This window comes from Pelodiscus sinensis, chromosome 21 (genome assembly GCF_049634645.1).
Source record: "Pelodiscus sinensis isolate JC-2024 chromosome 21, ASM4963464v1, whole genome shotgun sequence".
Lineage (NCBI taxonomy): Eukaryota > Metazoa > Chordata > Testudines > Trionychidae > Pelodiscus > Pelodiscus sinensis.
Window position 1 is genome coordinate 9,542,664 of NC_134731.1, and position 16,601 is coordinate 9,559,264.

Consider the following 16,601-nt stretch of genomic DNA (forward strand, 5'->3'; position numbering starts at 1 on the left):
GGTGAATTTTTCACACCCTGAGAATAGTGCGGTCACACAGCTTCCCATTAAGCCCCTTGCAGGAACAGTTAATCCCCACTTAGGTCTGCAGTGGGGAGAGATCACTCTCCCCCAAGTCCTGAAGCTGCTAGGACTGATGGAGAGGAGCCCCTCCCCACCAGCCCCAACTTGGAGCTGCCCAGGTAAGCCTGAGCCCAGCTCCCTTCCCCACCTTTAGCTCCCTCCAGCCTTGAGCACCCTTCTGTACCCCAAAGCCCACATCCCCATCCGGGGCAGTGGGTATAATAGGCGGGGGAGGACATTGCCTTCCCAAACTGCCAGCCTGGCCCCACCCCTCCAGAACACCCTACTGTAGGTGTACTGGGGGCGGAGTGTTGCTGCACCCGAGCATCCACCTTCCCTGTGCTCCGGGCCTGGGGAGGCTGGGATCGTGCGCTGCCCGCTCACCATCTCAGTGCTCTGAGGCAGAGAGGCTGGGGCCATGTGCCCTCCTCCCTCCCTGTGCTCTTGGGCTGGGGAGGCCGGGGTCACACACCCTTCTCCCCACCCCCGTGGTGCCGAGAGGGAGGCCAGAGCCTCTCACCACCCCACTTCCCTGTGGTGCTGGGGCAGTGCAGCTTGGCCCCTGTGGGGGCGGAGCCTGAGCAAAAGAGGCAGGGCTGGGGGTTTACCTCCCCTACCCCTACCTTCACCCACCGCCCCATCTCAGAGCTTGCACCCCAGCCCAGAGCTTACATCTCTTCCTGCACCCCAACACCCAGCTCTGCCCAAAACCTGGAGCTCCCCTCATGTACCCAAAGCCCTCATGCTCAGCCCCATCCCAGAGCCTTCACTCCCAGCCAGAGCCTTTGCATCCCAACCTTCTATCCCATCCCTGAGCTCCTCAACCCCACCCCCACACCAGAGCCCATCTCCCCAGTTAGAGTCCTCACATTCCTGCACCCCAGTCCTCTGCCCCAGGCCTGAGCCCCCTCCCACAATCAGAATCCTTGCCACATGAATTTTATGTGTACCAATATGAAGGTGATTGTCACACATCACCTCCATGTCACACGTCACCTCCACATTGGTGCCCATAAGAAAATTCATTCCGCTCTGGGGTGGAAAAAATTAGAGGGAACACTGACCCCAAAGCATGTAGTTAGGTTGACCTCAGTTTTAGGTATAGAGCAGGCTTTAAGCTCTGTAGCTTTCGTTGCCAAGGTGCATTAAAGGAACTGAGTCTTCAGCCCCCAATAAGTGTTTAAGAGACATTCTGAAATGCATGTTAATTTTCCAGGTCTGTGGTACTCTGGTTTTTTTGAGGAACATCAGGCCATGGGTCTCTCTAGAGGCCAATCAGTAAAATATGCAGGAAGTTCAGAAGTGGGCTGCAGTTTGTTTAGTGCCTGAGGCATATATTCGAGTGCGTAATTCAGTCAGTGAAATATGTGGCCAGATCAGTTTACTTGAAAAGGCACTTGAGGTCTGGTTTGAAATCCCTGAGTTAGAGGAAAGACTTCCATTGACTTGAGCTAGCTTTGGAGCCAGCCCTTCATGATGTCTGTTCCTGGAGAGGATCATTCCTCATGAGTGACCTCGCTGCTGGGGAGAGATGTAGAAAGCTAGAATCACATTAAAGACACAGTCACCGGAAGCATCAGCTTTTAGAGGAGGTGAAGCAGCAGCTCCTTGCCTGGTCATGTTCCTCCCCAGAGAGATTGCAGGGGAGCCAGGCACCTAATGGAGAAAAATAAATAAGCCTGTGCTAAAATCAAGTCAGTGCACCATGGCCATATTCACGGGGTCCATGCTGACAGTGCAGTGCAGGACTGCATGTGCAGAGTACTGTAAAGGTGTGGAGAACACACTTCCCTCCACACCCTTCAGGCTGTGAACTGCAGACTCTCCATACACTGTGAGGATAGGGAGCTACCAAAGGGAGAGAGAGAAAGGCAACCCCAGGAGTGATTGCACTTTGCAGCGCCAAAGGCCATAGAGTCAGCAGCCTACGGGGAGTTGCCATGCCAACTGTGTGAAACTGGAAGGCACTCGCTTTTCTCACAGAAGTCAGAAGTTGCTGAGGGAGGGATTTATTTTGAAAAGTCACTTAAGTGTGCAAAGTGCATTGTCTTTTAGTGGCACTGGTATACCTAAGTGACCAAAGTGATTTTGAGAACCAACCTTAAGAGCTTAGCACCTTTCAAAATTGAGACCCTGATTGCGCAGGAATAGTTGCACACTCTTAAAAACCAAAGTGAAATGTACTTAGACCTACTTGCTGGTGCTGTGTAGTATCTGCCTTGCTTGTTCAGTTTCACCAGTGATAAACACTGTAACTGATCAGCTGAGTGCCCTGAGTCCTGGTGTCCTATTACAACATTTGTAAGGGAGAGCTTTTGTCCCTGACCCTTCCTCCCAGGGAGCAGGATGGTGTGTACTCCACTAGCCATTTTTTCACAGGGTGGTCACATTATCTTTAGGGATGATAAATATTGGTTAATTGAATAATTGAGTATCCTCAAGAATTCTTATCGGTTAGTCGACTATTCTATAGTCCCCGGGGATGAGAGGGGGGGCTGCCAGCCAGTGTGCTCCAGCCTCACTCCCGAGGAGCCCCCTGCCACTCCATGCTGCTCCTTTTGTATCAGATGCAGCAGTGCATGGTGCCAGGCGGGAGCTGGTCCGCAAGGGGAGCCAGTTTATAAACCAGCTCACCTCGCAAACTGGCTGCCTGTTGCTCTGTGCTGCTACCTCTGAGAAAGAGGCAGCAGCCCCTCTCTCGGGGGGATCTGAGCTCCTGGACCTGAGCCAGGCTGCCTGCCCACCCAGCTCCTAATACACTTTAAATGCAGAGCCACAGCAGGGGTAGGTCCCGGACCCATTTCAAGCCAGGACTGAGCCAGACTGCTCGCTAGCTTGCTAAAATGTTTACTGGCAAGTGGTGGTGGTGGGGAAGGGGGGAGAATGCGTGTAGTCTATAGCATTAACCTACAAGCTTTTGCTTATCGGTTAATCGACTACACTATTACATCCCTAATTATCGCTGATAACTGAAAGTTTCCCACCCAGTGATTTAGTATGACCTGTCTTAAAGGGACACTGCTGCATTTAGCAGCACTCACATTAGCCCACTTTAAAATATGTGACAGGTCTCATTCATGTCCCATGTTGCCGTTACACCAGTGCAGCTCTATGGACATTCATAGAGTTGCTCCTGATTTACATCTGTATATGTGAGAGGAGAGGACTGGGCCTTCTTGCCTTGTCCAAGCTCTTCTCTGCTGACCCTGCACTTATTCTTTCTTTCATTTAATTGTGTAGATTTTGGAGCGGACGTTGGAACCGGACAGTTCGGACGAAGAGCCTCCTCCTGTCTATTCACCACCTGCCTACGATCTGCACGTTTTTGACAGGCAGTATCCACAAGCTCCACCGAGCCCGCCTCCCAGGTAAGAGCCACAGCATGGAGCCCACCTAGCACGAATCTACTACCTTGTAGGAAGTAGCCAGGAGCAAGCTTGTTCTGGATTTCCATGATGGGGAATCTCTAGAGTCAGGTCACACTCTGGATCTCAGAAAGGACACTGCTGGGGTGGAGCTAGTGCATATCAAGTTGCCTGTAGTTTTCTTTTACAGACGGGAGAGAATTTGTTTCCTTACCAAAGGCTTTTTTCCCCCACCCATATACAAGTGTGCTTGGGAATGCCTGCGTATGCATACTGGTTTGCTGATTCAAGGATAGTTAGGCTGCCTTATTGCTGAGGTTGAAATGGCAGTGAATCAAACCTTCAGGGTTAGGAACACCAGTTTATAAAAGTGGAGCAAGCTGGAATAGAAATACCAGGCTGCTTTCTTTTGGGGCCAGTGATGATATTGTGTACTGCTTTGTGCAGGAGGCACTGGTGACTAAGAGAAGTGTGAAGCACTACTGATGGAGATTCTGACTGCTTCAGTAACCTTGCCTCCCCAGTGGGGATTTTCACGAGAGGAGAGCAACAATTGGAACCATTTATCTTTGAGTCTAATCTTTGCAGGTGAGGCAGGATGGGTCTGAATTGCACCAGATGCAAAATCTAAACCCAGAGGAGCAAAGTTTAGTGGAATCTTAGCACAGATTTTTCTACCCTTCCTATAGCCACAGTAGGTTTTGATGGAATGTTCCACCAGAAAGGGTGAGTATCTTGCAGCCTACTACCTCTGGATAGAAAGCATAGCATGAATGGAAAAGAGCCATCCTTTCTCCTGTATTGTTAACCACATTGTGCACCATTCAGCAAATGGTTCTCACTGACATCTGCCACATATTTTAGCCATTTTGCTTTGACCAGAGGTCAAGTGTTTTTGAAAAGCAGATGTTCCAGACACATTCTGGGGCTGCACAAATGATGCTTCTATGTATATTGGCTGGTTCCTTGCGTGATCGGCTGTTGAGAATTAATTAGGAAAGAGTTAGATAAAGCCAGAGGGGATGAATGAAGATCACAGCTGGGTGAAAGTGTCTGCAAGGCTCTAGAAATCAACAGCTGACAGGCCCAGAAAATAACTCATGGGCTGAATGGAATGTCAAAAATTAGCTAAAGGAGGGAAGATGTTTCATCTAAACAGCGGCAGGTGGTTTCTCTCATTGAGCCTATTGCTATTCATCATTGAGAACAAAGATTTTACAGTCAGAAAATCTAGAACAACAGAGATGCTAGCTGTTGATAGAACATATGTATCTTTAAATGTAGACAGTCCACTGCATTCCTCAGGCACTAAAGCCAGATTTCAATGTTCAGCATGTCCTAGCGATCAATTGCCACATGCTCATGAGTAAAATGTGACAATAGCCTGACATACGACGTGCCCTGGGAAACACCCAAAATTAAGAGATCTTCTTGTACCACCTTGATGCCAAAACTATTGGGAACCTCTGGGGGAACAGACCCTTTGATCTTTTGTACATCTGTCCCTGATAATATTTGCTCCAACTAAAAACTGCTTTATGGTCTGGGGTGAAGCTGCCACACTCAGGTGATCATCACAGAGCTGTATTTGGCCACTTGTATTAGTGGCTGGTTGAATTATACTCCAGTTTGTGCTACTGCGTTTTGCTCCATCAGACCTTTGACAAGATGTCATGACTGTCAGGGCTGCCTGGAGAACTGTGACAGGTGCAAATCAATCTCTTACATTTCTGGTTGACTGATGTCCCAACTTGCAGCACTAGCTCAAAGGCCTGCCTACATTGAAGGGAGGACCCCAACTTCGGCAGATTGTGTGACAGTGGCGGATCTCTTGACATTCCTTTGCAACAGCAGCTCTCTCTCTCCTGGAGAAGATGCTACTGACCCCTTACCACATATGGATGATCAGCACCAACAGGCAGCTGAAAACTAGGAACTTTCAAAGTTGGAAGCATCAGTGGGAAAGAGTCTATCACACTGAGTAAATTCAGGTGTGCATCACTGCACTTGCCACTTGGCCCACTTGATCACAGATGCTGGACCAACCTCAACAGAGTACTTTCTGGTTCATCCAGAGTAGCTTAGTTTTCTCTCTAAAGCATAATGCTGGTGTGCATGTGTCTATAACAGAGATGATCAGATGGCCAACAGGTGCATTGTTGCACTGATACCTACTGTAACCCTAAAATTGTCTTTTTGGGCTACCAGTGGCTGTCCTTCTGGCAAAAGAGCCAACACATTATTGACCCGAGGCCAGCCTTGACAATTGCGGAGAGCCTGAGGGCTGCACCTGGTTTGTACAAAATGGATTTATCCAGCTATGCTCATCTTTCACTGTGAAGGTAGTAAGAGACATACTTTTTGACCCAGCATTGTCAGCTGGAATCTGTAGTTGGGTTGGCCACATCTCAGGTGGTTCCATAAGATCTGCAACTGCTAAGGAGGCTGACTTAAGAGAAACAGGCTTCTCTAGGGGCTGTAGCTGTTGAGGGTTGTGTGATGCAATTTCCTGATGTAGAATTGTCCTGGCGGTAGAGGGAGAAATGTGCTTTCCCTTCTCCTTTAATTACACCCAAACATCCCTTGATTCTTGCTGTCCCTGAGTAGCATCTCTGCAAGATGGGTACAGTCAGAAAGGGAAATTCTAAAGTGAGAGCTGCTTGGGGAAGAATCTTTTATTTTTTAATTCCCTGTGTGGAAGGCTTTGTTTACACTGCTAAGTTTAAAGCACATCCAGGGCAGCTCTTTAATGCGCAGTGTGTTCATGGCACCCGAGCTGGGAGAGAGCCTTTTTGGGATACCAGTGGCTGTCCTTCCAGGGGTCCAGCAGAGAACCTCCACAAAGGGAGTCGCTGACAGCACTGGGAGCCTGTTTACTGTGGTGCTTTACAGCACTGGAGCTTGCTGCACTCAGGGCAGGAAGTGGGGGAGAAGTGGTTCAAACCCCTAAGCAAGAAAGTTACAGCACAGGGAAGTGTCAGTGTAGACAAGTCCTAACTGGTAATACAGTCATCATTACCTCCTGCCACCACTACTGACTTTTATGCTTCACTGCAAACCCTGAAAATAAAATCCATAACTCCTAAGATGCACCAGCACATTGAGAAAGTAGTAAGTTCTCTCCATGTCACCACAAAATCTGCCAGAGTAGAGCTCTTTACCTCCCTGCTCATCTCTTCTGCCCCTGCCAGCTTTGGGCCTTCTTTCCTGCTGGCCTGTACTTCTCTCAATTTACGTACAACAGGCTTCCACTCTCCCTCCAGCTTCAAACAGCTCCTGGAAACCTGATAAGTAAGAACATCCAGGCTTTGTTCTGTATTTGGTCTCTGCATTCTGCCTGCCACCTGGTGCCTGTAGGCTGTTAGCTCCTCAGGACAAGGATTCAGTTCTCTGAGGAGAGCATCTCACTCTGTGTGCACCATCTTCTATGCTGACTTTGACAGATCAATAACAGCTTCACCTGGGAGGCTGTTAATTGGGGAAATCCTTGATGCAGAGGCCAAGCCAATTGAACATGGAGGCAGATTTAGATATTGGGGTGGGGGAAGTGAAGATCCCAGAAAACCCCCCTCCACCATAAAATGCAAAATAAAAGAAGCCGATTTCAGACTTCCAGGAATGCAGGTAGCCCCATCCTAGAAGTGGGGTCAGTTAGGCTGTAGAATAGCCTTCCCAAGGAAATGAGGTCCAGCGCTCAGGGAATTTAAAGCTAAACTAGATAAAGCAGCGTTTCCCAAACTATGGGCTTCGGCCAGGTACTGGGCCGCAGGAAAAAAATACCAGGCCTCAGTGTGGCTCACGGGAGGGGAGGAGAGATGGGGGGGGGGCGGGGACTGGCTGCTGGGAAGCAGGGTTGGGGGCAGTGGCACTGTCTGGCGGAGATGGCGGAGCGGCGGGCGGGTGGCAGAAGCAGGGCTGGACGGGGGAGATTGGGAAGAGGACGATGGGAGAACCAGCCTCTGGAAGCAGGGCTGGACAGGGGCAGCGGGGCTGTCCAGGGGAAATCGGGAGAAGTGGGGGAGAATTGGCTGGCTGGGAGGGGATCAGGGGAGCGGGGCTGGTCAGGGGAGATTGGGAGGAGGACGGGAGAACCAGCCGAAGCAGGGCTGGATGAGGGCAGCGAGGCTGGCCAGGGGAGATCGGGAGAAAACTGGCCGGAAAAACCGGCTGGGAGGGGGTTGGAGGGAGCGGGGCTGGGAGGGGGGTCGTCTGGAGGAGCGGGGCTGGCCGGGGGAGATTGGTGTGGAGTGGGGTGGAACCAGCCGCCGGAAGCAGGTCCGGATGGGGGAGATTGGGAGGAGAAGCGGGAGGAAGGGTGGCGGGGAGGAGGGAGCGAATCGGCCGGCGGGAAGTGGGACTGACCCAGGCACATGCAGATCCAAGCACACGAGTGAGTCCGGCCCCAGGGATTCCATTTTGGCCCCACCCCCCCATACCCTCTCTCGAGTAGTTGTGAACTGCCTGGCTGGTAGACACACTCACGCCACGTGAGCACATCTACCAGCCAGGCAGTTAGCAGCTACGGACTGATACACCTAATAATAATAAAACTTACCTAATTAGAAAATACCAGACATTTTATATGTCTGGTATTTTCTCAATTTGTTTCCCGGACGGAACCCTCAAATACCAGACTGCCTGGTACAAAACCGGACACCTGGCAACCCTATCCCCCAGCCAGATACCCTACCGCCAATCTGCTCCTGCTCCCGCCTCCTGGAGTGCCCATGCGGCACTAGGTCCCCCAAGCCCTGGCCCAGGCTGAGCGGAAGATGCAGCTGGGTGAAACACTGAAAATTTATTCATTTTTAATTCTTTTTTTATATGCGTTTATATTTTTGGGCTGCAAAAAACAGCACTGAAAAAAACCAGGTTCCAACTAAAGTAAAAAGTTTGGGAAACACTGGTCTAGCCAGCTTTCTATACATTTTACAGTCCATTTATCCAATCCATATTCCTTAACTTGCTGGCAAGAATATTGTGGGTGACCGTATCAAAAGCTTTGCTAAAGGTGGCACTGGGGGCTTTGGGAGGACCAGAAACAATTTATTTGGATATTCATCATTTGCGTAATGAATATGCAAATATGCAAATGAATGTTACCAGTCCTCCAAAAGCTCGTGAATGGATTTACTGGTCCCCGTGTCAAAAAGTTTGGGAACCCGTGAGATAAAGCATTAGGATAAATACAATAGAGGGATATTCCTGGCAATGGTGATCTAATGGGTCTCTTCTGTGTCTGCTTTCAGTGATGATGGGGAATGCTCTGGGAACAGCCCTTTCAGAACTCTAGAAAGAATTGACCAGTGCAAATGACGGTGTTAAAAGACTGATAGGGAAGAAATGGCTGAGCAGGAGGTCCCATGCCACATTATCTGAGGCCAGGTCTACACTAGGGGATGAGTTCGAATTAAGATACGCAATTCCCGCCACATTAAGTGTGTAGTTGGAGTTGCCGTTTCTTAATTCGAACTTTGTCACAGTCCCCGCAGTGGGAGACAGGAAACACTCCTGTCAACTTCCCTTACTCCTCTCAAGGAGCAGGAGTACCGGCTTCGACGGGGGTGCCCTCAGTTTTCCATTTAGCGGGTCCTTACTAGACCTGCTAAATTGAATGCCAGAAGACCGACCTCCAGAGTGTCGATCTGCCAATAAATGTAGCTGTGGTCTGCGTGTGGACATAGGGGAAGATGGGAGAAGTGGTGAGCAAGGCGTGGGATAAAGGGCTGAGGACACAGGCTACCCTTATACCTAGGCTGCTTGCCATCCATATGCAGTGCGGAGAGTGATGCCTCAGGTAACTGCCAATTCATATTCATAGGTTCCATTTGCAGTATGTATGTTCTGCACCCATTGTTGAAGCAGACAGAATTGACATGCAAAAGAGTCTGCAGCAACTTCCCACCCTAGAGAGCATTCCTGTGTGTATGTTTACCGCGGAACAGGTCAAAGGGCTTCTTGGTTAGTGATGTGTCTTCTGGTTTGTAGTGGCCATTACAACATTGCAGGGGTCACTTTGATTTGTTTCTTCAGCTTCACCCTCCAGCCAGATTTAACCCTCAGCAGTTACAGGAGCTTGTTTTTCACCCTCTTCAACAGGACTGAAACCAACAAAACGTCACTTCATGTAATCCTTACTGGTCGCCACACTCCGTCAAACCACTTGGCTTATCAAGTCTGATATCCTGCCTCAGCTGTGGCCCTATGCCTAAGGCTTTTAAGGAAGCAAATACAGGCTGAACCTCAATGGTCCAGGACTCTGTGGTTTGGTGCTGGATCACAGATGTTGCTGGACCAGAGAGCCCCGGGGGAGAGGAGCCGGGAGCTTGGTACCAGGACTGGCAACAAGCAAGCCCAGGGGCAGAGAACCAGCCAGCAGCATGGTAGCTGGGGCCAGACTTGGCAGCGGAGCCCCATTGGGGGAGTGGAGCCCACCTGGCAGCTGGGGTCAGGGCTGGACTGGCAGTGCACCCCAGTCCAGCCAAGGATGTGGAGTCAGGCTGCCAAGGCCAGTGGTCTGGGGTAGAGCTGTGAATGACTAGTCAACTATTTGATAAGCAAATGCTTATCGGACACTCGACACACTAGTTGCTCTCCTCACCTTGCTGCCTCTATCACAGTGGTTCCCAAACTTTTTGGCATCTTGCCCCCTTTTTGATTTTTGAGAAACCCTCACGCCCCCACCCACAATAGCAGCAAAACTTGTTGAGCAAAAGGAAAAACAAAACAAAACTGGAACTGACCGGGTCTGAAAAACAAAAATAGCAGCAAAACTTAGAGGGAGAGGATTGACCTGGGGCGGGGTCAGGAGAGTTGGGTCACCTCGCACCCCCCGTGGAATTTCTTCATGCTCCCCTCCCCCCCTCCAGTTTGGGAACCCATGCTCTATCAGAAAGAAGCAGCAAGGCTGGGCAGAGGACAGGGTGGTTCAAAACAGCAGTAACACGTGGAGCTTGGGGCCCGATCCTGGGCTCCAAACAGCCCTGCCGCTTTGAAACACCACATGCAGCCTGAAGCCAGCTGGGGACTCCCCAGCTTGCTGCCTCTTTCTGATAGAGGCAGCAAAAGGGGGGGCAGGAAGCAACTAGTTGACTAGTATGCAAATTGCATCAAGTATCCCTAGTTTAGGGGCTGGAAGCCAACAGCCAGGCTGCTGGCAGGATGGGAGCTAGATGGACTGGCAGAGAGCCAGTTGGAGGCTCTATTGGGGGCATAGAGCCTGGAGAGGAGCCCAGCTGGGTCTGCTGATGGACTGTGGGAGAGCCCAGAGTCTATCAAAAGAGGGGCTAGAATTGACCTCACCTGGTCCAGCAAAATCCTTCATTCGGTACCAGTTAGGCCCCGAGGATGCTGGACCAGATATGTCCAACGTGTATCCCCTCTTCTCATCTCTTCTTCCCTTCCTCAGAGTAATGCTCCTGGGCAGTTATGTAATGCTGCACTTTGTGAGGTTGAGTATGTGTGATTTACATAGGTAAGACAACCCGCCCAGTGTTACCAACTCTTGCATATTTGGTAATTTTTCTTAAAGCCAGGTCCTGGTGTCATTATCTGAGAATCATTAATAACAAAACAAAGTGTAAATGTTTAGCAGAGGAAAGTTTGAAAATGAGGCAACACCCAAAAGCTCAAATACAAAGGCAAATAAAAAGAACCCCACATTAATGACTTTAAAATTAATTTTAAGTCAGTGTTGTGATTTTGGTGACGGATGGCTGATGATATTTTTTTTTTGAATGCTTGAGATGGAGCCTCAATTCAAGTCATTGGAAATTGAGGGCAGTCGCATCTTGAGGAGCTGGGTTCTTAGAGTTCGCGGAGTAAGTCAGAATGCTGACATGATTGCTTTGTCATCAGTGCGACTTTTTTCCCTGGCCTGCAGGATTGATGTATCCAATTCCAGTGGCCCTCAGGTGCACAGATGCTACAGGAACTGGAATCCACCATTACTAGGCAACCTTCCTGATGATTTCCTTCGCATCCTACCCCAGCAGCTGGACAGTGTGCAGGTGGGAGGAGACTACGTTCAACTGCATAGCACCTAGCCTCCTTAAGGGCTACAATTTGAAATCCTAGCAAGGCTGGTTCTGTCCTTTCTCCTTCTGGATCTGCTGAGCAGTACATAGATTATCATGAAGGGGCATTTCCAAGGAAAATCTAGTGATGCTGTGAGATAAAATTCCCCAAATCCCCAAATTTAAAATGTGCCAAAATCAAGTTCTTACAAATCTGTAGAAATATCACAGTGGAAATTACAATTCAGTTGTCAGCCTTCTTCTATAGGGGTTCTAACCCTAACTGTACAGCAGCTGGGGCGTTTTAAGTGGAGACAAGCCCTCATGCTTCCAAGATGCATGTAGGAATGAAAAAACTCCCATTTAAATGGTTAACCAGTTAAACGTTAAGTTTAACCGGTTAACTGATTAAACAGGGCAGGTGGTGGGGAGCGGCCTCTGTGCCACAAGCAGGGGGCTGCTCCTGCCTGGGTGCTTCGGACTCTGTTCTGGACTGAGAGTCATCAGCCGGGCGCGGGGCCAGAAGCGGCAGCCAGGGGGTGGAGGGGAGGAGAGGGCTGCCAACTCCTAACCCTCTGCCACTGTTGCGGGGGCTGTTACCCAGTATGCATCCCACTAAGGGTGATGCTGGCCAGTTAACCAGTTTCCCATTTCCGAGATGCATCATGGCAGTTTTCATAGGAGAAGGCGTTTGGGTGTCCTTGGCCAAAGTTTCCCTTGTCCCCTATTTTATACAGTGTGTTGCAGATTGGCTGACTGCTGCCTTCCCACCCCAGAGTTAAGGTTCACTTCAATGATGCCAAATACATTAGGATTTATGAACTGCCTTTAGACTTCAGCATCAATACTTCCTTACCATGCTTGTAAAACTCTGTCACTAAGCATCTCGCAGTGTATCCATTTATGCATCTTGCCAGAGCTGCAATAGGGAGCTATCTCCTGCCAGAAGCAGGAATGACCACTGAGACAACTACTCTCAGACCTAAATGCAAAGCTTATTTCTTCCACTTAGCTTTCCCACAGTATTTTCTCTGCCCACCCAACTCACATGTATATAAACAAACCCATACATCAAGCTGTCTCTTCTATAGGCTAGGAGAGGCGAGACAGAAAATGCAGTGAAGGGGTCTAAATTATAAGTACCCAGCTAGACAGCTAGATTCTTCCCTTCCCTTTTGGCTGCCACAGTTTAATAAATCATTGCCCTCGAGATGCATCTTCTCAGGCTATATTACCTTTCTGGGAATAGAAAGCTGACAGTTCACTGGGCTCTGGGGAAAGAGAGGTCCTGGTTCCCGTTTTTCCCCCTCAGGAACTATAGGCTATTGCTTTTTATGGTACTCTGAGACCAGCCACAAATCAGGTAAATATGGTAGGCAAGAAGAGATTGCCCCTGGATAATGTTTCTTCTCCTTACCCCTTTGCAGGCACATATGTGTATGAGCAGGGAAATGAGATATAGAGGATGTTAAGACTTAATCTCTCAGTGGAATTTGTCAGAGGGTGAATTGCATTTTCAGGCATTCGGTGGGGAAAATAAAAGCTGTGCCACTTAGGCAAAGCCTCTCGCTGAGGAAACCCTTTCTCATGTCAAAGCCAGGTTCAGCACTGGTTTGATACTGATTTAGCCATCAGAGGAATTCTGCTGTTAAATACTTGTATTTAAAATGAGGCTCTAGCTATAAAAGTGATTTTATGGGGTTCCATGTTTTCTGTGACTTTCTGATTTCCAGGTTAGATGTCCTCAGATTCTAAGTTAAAAAGAAAAACGACAAACTTTTTCTCCCCAGTAGCTAGGCTTTTTGACTCAGCCTGAGATCTGAGAGTTAAACAGGGTATTAACTTTTTCACATATCACTAATGATAAGGCCAGGCCAGATTATCCCCTCATCGACTCCCGTGGCGTGGCATAACCTAATTGCCTTCAGTAAGTTTGCACACGTGGAATTGATTGGAACTTAGTAAACACTTCTTTTGATGATGCTTAAGGAGGAAGAGACTCTAGCTCACTATCCCACAGGTGAGTTGGCTCTGCTGGGCTGGCTGGAAGATAGAGCCAAGGAAAAACATATATACCATATAGTCAGTATATGGAGTATGGCTTGCTATTTCCAAACTGTGCTGATTCTTTTGATAGATAGGGACCTTTAATCTTCAGTGCTGATATTCCCATTCCTGCCACAAGAGCTAAAATCTTGATTCAGCAAAGCATTTCTGCTTGTGTCATTAAAGCCTTTGGGACTTAAACACATGCTCAAGTGCTTTGTTGAATTAGGGCTTACAGTCTCACACAGTACTTTTTCACTGTTACGAGTTGCTCATCTCATTCATTGACTCTTCCTTTGTGTCTCACTCTTGTCTAGAGTTCACAAAATTGCAATCAGACTGTGCCGGGCGAGGGCAGCCAGAGATCCCAGGGCTTGTTGGACCAAGAGAGGAAGTGGAAACAGTACCTGGAAGATGAGCGAATTGCGCTTTTCTTACAGAATGAAGAGTTCATGAAGGAGCTCCAGAGGAACCGGGATTTTCTCATTGCCCTTGAGAGAGGTGATAAATCATTGCAGAGACTCCGATATATGCTTTTCATGTGCTTGAATGCCTCCCATGCTGCAACTTCCAGCCCTCAGGCCTTGTTCTCCATTGCTGTACATCTTGTGTTGTCATTTACACCAGTGCAAAGCGAGTGCAAAATGCTGCTGCACCACAATGACCTTGTTTTTCACCCACGTTGCACTTAATGCTACATTAGTGAAATAACCTGAGGGTGCAGGGCTATGGAGACTAAGATCCATTGGGAGCTGATAGCAGGGGTGCTTTCTATCCTTGCTAGCTTGGCTTGGTAATTTTGCTCAGGGGTCTCCTCACTCTGCAAAGTCCTTCCATTTTCCCCACCAGACCTATAGAAGCATTGGGTGAAATCCTGGCATCATCCTCTGTTCCCTCCTCTTCTGAAAGACTTAGACAAAACATCCCATCAAATTGGATCTGTCTCCAGAGTTTGGGCTTTATCATTACATCCTCACGCCCCCAATATTGCTGTTAACCCTCTCTGCCTTCCAAAAGGACAGTTCTAGAGCCGGTATGATCATCTCTGTCTTTTAGCATTGTAACCTCTGTCACTGTAAAACACTGCTGAGTTTCCCAGAGTATCTCACCACCTTCTGTCTAGCGTCTCTTTCTAGCTGTTCTCAGCAGCTTCTCTGATGACACTCCAGGGAGAAGTTCAGTGGTTTTGGTGGCTTTCTCATGAATGATGAGCCAGCCCCTTACCATTTCCTCTCTGCTTTATCACTTGAATTCTGAATATACAGGCTAATATATTCCCATCTGGTTTATCTCACCCGTCATGGTATTTGTCACTCACGTGTCTCACTCTTGGTTTGGCTTTCGCTCATCCTAAAACCTTAATTAAAATGCTTACCCTCCTGTCCATCACAGCCAGAAATCAGCTGCTCGCTTACGATTTTCATTTTTTCTCCTTTCTTGTTGCGTGGCAAGACAAGCATTTTCCAGTTTGCTTCTCTAATCTCCTGTCATTAAACCATGGGTAGTGTGTGTAGCTTAGGCGAATGAATAGAAGTCACAAAATACAGCTCACAGCGTAGCACCTTGACAGTAGTTAAGGGCCATGTGATACATTTCATTGACTGTGCATCTTAGACTGCCTCGCCTACAGCTTCCCCCTTGAATCCATCTCCCCCAGGCCTCCTCCAGTGATCTGTACCTCTGAGAAGCTCTGGAAAGACAGCATTCTTTGTTTTTCAAAGGCACTTCATCAGAGAAACGTTTCTATCTGTCCAGGAGTATCTGGGATCGCCCCTCCATGTTACACTAGCCTCATAGATGGCTACTAGATGGCTACTGTTACTTCTTCTGAAAGGTTTCAGTTGGTGCCATATATATATATATATATATATATATATATATATATATATATATATATACACACATATATACAGGTTGGACCTCCCTGGTCCAGTGCCCTCAGTACCTGACCTGTCCCAAAGGAGGGAGTTTGCTGCAGCAGGGGAGGTTAATTCTGGCCCCTCTCTGGCGGACTTTGGACTCTCTGGCTTTGTCAGTAAACCCAGCTGGGCTTCCCTCCTGACCCCCGGTTGTGCAGCCAGGTTTCCTGCCTCTGGGACACAAGTCTCCTGTTCATGGGCGCTGCCAGATTCTGCAGCCAGCTCTGTCACTGCCACTGAGCTCCACTGCCCTGGACCTCCTGCCGCTGCTGCTGGATTCAGCAACCAGCCCTGTAACACTGGGCTTGGCTGCCCTGGAGCTGCCACCAGGCTCCGCAGCCCCTGGATATTGCCGTTGCTGCGCTTGGTTGCCCTGGCACACTGCTAGGCTCCACGGCCAACCCCGAGATGTTGAACTTGGCTGCCCTCTGCCCTGGGTATGCTGCCAAGCTCTACTGCTCCAGGCCTGCCACTGGGGTCCACAGCACTAGGGCTACAACCGGGCTGCACAGCCATCCCTGGCATGTGGCTCCATGGCCAGAGTCAGAACACGGGGCTCGGCTGCTCTGAGGCACTGCTAGGCTTCACTGCCTCGTATGCAGCTTCATGGTGAGCCCCAGGGCCACTGCTGGGCTCTGCAGCCAGGCCTGGGATCTGCTAGACTTCTAGCTCCCTGGCCAGCTCCAACCCCCAGGCTTCATGATGCCAGCACACTGGTCCAGGGGCTCTCTGATCCAGAAACATCTGTGGTCCTTTAGCACCCCAGAGTTTCATAGTTCGGCCTCACTATGAAGAGAGGTATCTATCTGCAAAATCAAGACCCAAGTCAGATTTAACAAACCCAGCATTAGAAGATGTGTGGATGTGGGGCTGTGATTTGGTTTTGAAACCATGTTTTCAGAAGCATGAATCTCCTTTTCTGATACAATCAGAGATGCAGTCAGTTAACTGTGATTATTACCCATTTGATTTTAATCTTTTCCTAACAAGAGTTGTTCCAGCTTTTGAAAGTAAAACTGCACGAGCCAATATCATTGCACTGGTGACATATCAAGATCCTGAAAATGCTCTCATAAATCATACATCATTAAGTCCACTCACAACCCATGGCAATTAATCTCAGCTCACGCTGTACTTTGGGCCTGATTTTCCAGGGTGCTGATCACTTGCAAGTCCCTGTTGATCTTAGATGG

The 16,601-nt window shown here is 48.9% G+C and overlaps 1 protein-coding gene across 6 annotated transcripts in view; it reads left to right on the forward strand.

The window, feature by feature from the left end:
- The window catches only part of CUEDC1 (CUE domain containing 1), a 168,613-nt gene that overhangs the window by 138,696 nt on the left and 13,316 nt on the right, over positions 1-16,601 (forward strand). For all 6 annotated transcript variants that reach the window (XM_075904801.1, XM_075904798.1, XM_075904803.1 and 3 more), the window contains exons 4-6: positions 3,304-3,431; positions 11,311-11,437; positions 13,807-13,990. In XM_075904801.1, coding sequence (XP_075760916.1) covers positions 3,304-3,431; positions 11,311-11,437; positions 13,807-13,990 — 439 coding nt within the window. The remainder of the gene's footprint in view (positions 1-3,303; positions 3,432-11,310; positions 11,438-13,806; positions 13,991-16,601) is intronic.